General features: G+C 47.9%; 2 protein-coding genes across 2 annotated transcripts in view; one reads left to right on the forward strand and one right to left on the reverse strand.

Annotated features, from left to right (window-relative positions):
• Pmar_PMAR011746 (hypothetical protein) overlaps positions 1 to 3,351 on the reverse strand; it is a gene marked incomplete at both ends in the record, with an annotated part of 5,117 nt that extends 1,766 nt beyond the window's left edge. Inside the window, 4 exons of the mRNA XM_002773838.1 lie at positions 107 to 186; positions 577 to 1,266; positions 1,441 to 1,728; positions 2,505 to 3,351. Of these exons, the coding sequence (XP_002773884.1) occupies positions 107 to 186; positions 577 to 1,266; positions 1,441 to 1,728; positions 2,505 to 3,351 (1,905 nt within the window). The remainder of the gene's footprint in view (positions 1 to 106; positions 187 to 576; positions 1,267 to 1,440; positions 1,729 to 2,504) is intronic.
• Positions 3,352 to 3,389: 38 nt separating this feature from the next.
• Positions 3,390 to 4,407, forward strand: part of Pmar_PMAR011747 (hypothetical protein) — a gene marked incomplete at both ends in the record, with an annotated part of 1,635 nt that continues 617 nt past the window's right edge. The window contains 2 exons of the mRNA XM_002773839.1: positions 3,390 to 3,416; positions 4,314 to 4,395. Coding sequence (XP_002773885.1) covers positions 3,390 to 3,416; positions 4,314 to 4,395 — 109 coding nt within the window. The remainder of the gene's footprint in view (positions 3,417 to 4,313; positions 4,396 to 4,407) is intronic.

The raw sequence follows: 4,407 nt of genomic DNA on the forward strand, positions 1-4,407 counted from the left end.
CCTGAGCCACTCCCACTCCTGGGGTGGCCAATCTGCTTGCTACTTCTTCGCCAAAAACTGCGTGTCCCACTCTTCTCTCTAGCCACCACGCAAACCACTTGATTACCTCTTTGGGTGCCCCAGCCTTCCTCAGTCCCTCCACAATTGCTTCGTGTCCCACTTGGCAGAACGCACTCTTGACGTCAACTGAGAGGATGTAATGGTGCTTGTGGTCTCGTCTGAAGTCTACTATCCTCTTCACTGCGTGGATCGTACTTAGGTGACGAAGATAAGCAAACTGGTGACCACCGGTTCTCAAATATGAGTCAATGCCAGGCGAGCGGTTCAAAAGCGTACGCTCAAACCATTTGCTGAACACTGATGTTAAGCTTATTGGCCTCCTCGATGAGATATCTCCCATATCCCTTCCCGGCTTCGGTATAAAGATAACTAAGGCCTCTCTCCAACTCTCTGGTACTATTGAGTATATCAGACACCACGAGAAAAGGCGACTCACCAGTGGAAGTAGTACTTGGTCCGATTCTAGTAAGTGCCTCCATCGTAGGCCGTCCTGTCCCCCCAGCTTGTCCTTGTTACTCTGTGCTGCTTGCAAAGAACGCTCAATCTCATCAGCGGATATTGGAGATACAACGCCATCATGGAGGAAGGTAGAGTTGTCATGAGGGTCTGGAGACCTGGTTAACCTGTACTCTGTCTGCACCATATTCCTGGGGGTTGCCGGGGTGCCTCCGATGTACTGGTCTGCGAGGCGCGAGCATGTGCTGGCCGGGCATGCATCCCCTGCTAGTAGGACCAGACAGCTCGTCGTGTTCTTAGTCTTGATACGCTTGTAGACTTCTTCAGCGGACTCGGCATTTCCCAGGGAGTCTAGGAAGTCATGGTAGGCTCTAGTCTTCTTCGATCTGAGTAGTGCCTTATACTGTCTGCGTGCCGCTACGATATCGTCCCTGGTTGCCCGAGGAGATCTCTTAACCTGGTTCAATTTCCTTCTCACTTCCCTCAACTCTGCGTCCCACCAGCAGTTTCTTGGCTTCGCTCCTTGGCGCCGCTTTCTCCCTCCTGTGTCTCTCTCAGTGTCCATCCTGGAGGCCTTTTTCGGGGTGGCCGCCTGGGCAGCTTCCACCAAGCCCAATGTTATATGCTCGAGGAGTGTAGCTACTGCCACCTCGGGACGTGTCCCTGGGGGAGGGTAAGCCCACGATGAATCAAGCATCCGGCTCGTAGCTTCTTTGTATTTCTTCCAGTCGGTGCGATGATGAGGATAATCTGCCAGCGGCGATGTGGGTATGGATCTCGTTCTCGGTTCCCCGCTCCTGGGGATGATCTTGAATTTTATGGGCCTATGATCGCCGAGGTCTTCCAGCCCACACACTACCTTCCAGTCTTTGATCATGACATTGTCTGTCGATAGTGTGAGGTCTATTATACTCGTGTACTTACCCGAGCTCTCCAAGTCCGTCTTCCGAGATATGAAGGTGGGGGTGAGGGGATCAGAGCGGATATTTCTCAGCACCAGGGACCTTTCAGTAATGAAGTCGTGTAGGGCACGACCGCGGGTCTTCGCTTGGGTATTCCCTCCCACAGCATGTGGCATTATTCCCCATGATTTATGGTGTGCGTTGGAGTCCATACCAATAACCACCTTAGCGTTGCCGAGTGTAGTGCTCTCAAGAGCATCGAGCAGCCTTCCAACAACCTCTGTAGCCTCAATAGACGAGCGACTAGAATCTATATACAAACTCACGAAATAAAAACCTTCAAAGAATACAGTGGTGACATCAGGAGTGGAGAAGTCACAGATGAGAGCCGACCTCTTCGCAACGCTGTTGTGTACTAGCACGCAGGCTCTTAGTCCTTCAAGCACATTAGAATCATAAAGGACAGTATAGCCAGCTACAAAGATGCGCTTCGGTGGCTCTTGTAAGAGAATAAACAAAGGTGGACTACAATGGTCCAAAATGTTACACACGGTGTGATCTAAGTTAAGCCTAGATCTCATAGAATTAAATTGCAAGATCGATATACTAGATGCGTCCTCAGTTCCCCTTAGAACAACCACGGTGGCGATGAAGGACCCAACCGTGTTTTTGCCAACTTAATCTTAATCAAATTAAGCTTCTTAGGGCAAGCAGCAGGGCTATTGAAGCCTTCTAGAGCATTATGGCCCTGTTTGCCGCACAGGCTGCACTTGTGTTCATCCGGAGCAAGAGTAGGGTGGTTACGGCACTCATGCAGCGGATGCTTACGGCCACACCTTGCGCAGCATGGTTCCCTCCTTGAGCATTCCCCACTGTGGTTTAGGCCACACTGGAAACATATCCTCAGGAAGGGAGAGTCCTTCGCTTTGTAGTGACAGCCAGGCAAGAACAACCCTTCCTTTATTAGCGCGTCTCTCGCTACTAGTGGTACACGAATAGCCACACCTCTGGCACTTGTACGAAGCGCCTTCCACTCCGATGGAAGGAGATGGGGCGCGTGCTGAGTCACCAGGGGCAGTAGCTCACCATTCTCCCGTATATCCTCGGTACCGTAGGACAACCAGACCTCTGGGAGAAGAGGTGGTTTGCGATTTCCTTGGAGTCCTTTCGTCTGTAAGGACGTGATGACCGCCCCTGCATCCTCATCCGAGTGGCAGCGAATAGCCACTCCTTTCTTAGTGGAGAAAATTTTCTCGACCTTACTACCGGCTATGTGTGTCTTGATCTCCTTTATTTTGCCGGTCTTGTCCTCTTCTTCAGTCATGGATATGTACACTACCGGTTGGTCAGCCATCTTCTCGGTGTTGCTAGCGACACCTTGAAGGGCCTCCCTGTAGGTGGGCTTTGGGAGTGGGGCCATGCGCTCGACAACCCTGGTTGGTCCAGGGTGACCCCCCTGTTCGCAGCGGTGGTCATCAATTCTTTTCCTCAGCTTACGATTCTCCTCCAAAACCCTTATGTAGAGCTTGTTCATATGCTGAAAGGCCGAAAATATGGCCTGTTCTTCGCCGTTGTTTAGCGTCCGATTCGCCTTGTTCTTGACTTTTGCTATGGTAGCATTGATGGTGTCCATGCAATCCGTATAAGATGGTTCTTGCTCTTCTTGGGCTTCTCTGACTGCAGAATTTCTATCTCGAGCCTCGCGACCGAGAACTGGGCGAGCTTGACTACCCTCGTTGGGGAAGTCATCTTCATCCTCGGAATACGATGCCCAAGACCTCGCTGGGCTTACCGAGGCATTCACCTCGGCTGATGTCAAAATTGACGGAGTGCTTGATGATGCAGCTGGAGCAGTGCCGGAGGCTGGCGCTCCGACGAAGTTCTTCTTGCGGCGTGGACGAGTATTGACGGTGTCGCTGTCTGATGCTGTCATAAGGAAAGAAAGCCCCGGGAGGGGAGTTAGCAGGAATTATGGGAAATAAAACTGCCTTGAGAGCAGTAGTAGTAGTAGTAGTAGCAGTAGTAGTAGTAGTAGTAGTAGTACTAGTAGCAGTAGTAGTGGTAGTAGTAGTAGTAGTAGTAGCAGTAGTAGCAGTAGTAGTAGTAGTAGTAGCAGTAGTAGTAGTAGTAGTAGTAGTAGTAGTAGCAGTAGTAGTAGTAGTAGTAGTAGTAGTAGTAGCAGTAGTAGTAGTAGTAGTAGTAGTAGTAGTAGTAGTAGTAGTAGTAGTAGCAGTAGTAGTAGTAGTAGTAGTAGTAGTAGTAGTAGTAGTAGCAGTAGTAGTAGTAGTAGTAGTAGTAGTAGTAGTAGTAGTAGTAGCAGTAGTAGTAGTAGTAGTAGTAGTAGTAGTAGTAGTAGTAGTAGTAGTAGTAGCAGTAGTAGTAGTAGTAGTAGTAGTAGTAGTAGTAGTAGTAGTAGTAGTAGTAGTAGTAGTAGTAGTAGTAGTAGCAGTAGTAGTAGTAGTAGTAGTAGTAGTAGTAGTAGTAGTAGTAGTAGTAGTAGTAGTAGTAGCAGTAGTAGTAGAAGTAGTAGTAGTAGTAGTAGTAGTAGTAGTAGTAGTAGTAGTAGTAGTATTTTCTATATATGGTATCGTACGTCTACTCAACTTGCTATTGGCTCTCTTTCAAACTTTCGTGGGGAATAGCTCAGACGCATTTTATATTAGCTCAATGACGACAATGACGAAATGCTCAACATAAGCCGAATTACAACATATACTACCGTTACTTGATGTTGTTGTTATTATTATTCATCAACATCAACAACAATATGTATTGCAGATATATGCCTTCTCTTGGTATGTTATTATAACCTATCCCATCATACACCATTGTTATGATGATGATGATAGTAATAATAATAAAAGCACTACTACTTCAACAACCATTAATACTAAGACGATGGAGGATAATGATGATACCTCACACCTCCTCCATCCTATCCCAGACAGTACTACTACTGTTGATTATGATTATGATGGTGATGATTCGT

This window comes from Perkinsus marinus (genome assembly GCF_000006405.1).
Source record: "Perkinsus marinus ATCC 50983 genomic scaffold scf_1104296958712, whole genome shotgun sequence".
In the NCBI taxonomy this organism is placed as follows: domain Eukaryota; phylum Perkinsozoa; order Perkinsida; family Perkinsidae; genus Perkinsus; species Perkinsus marinus.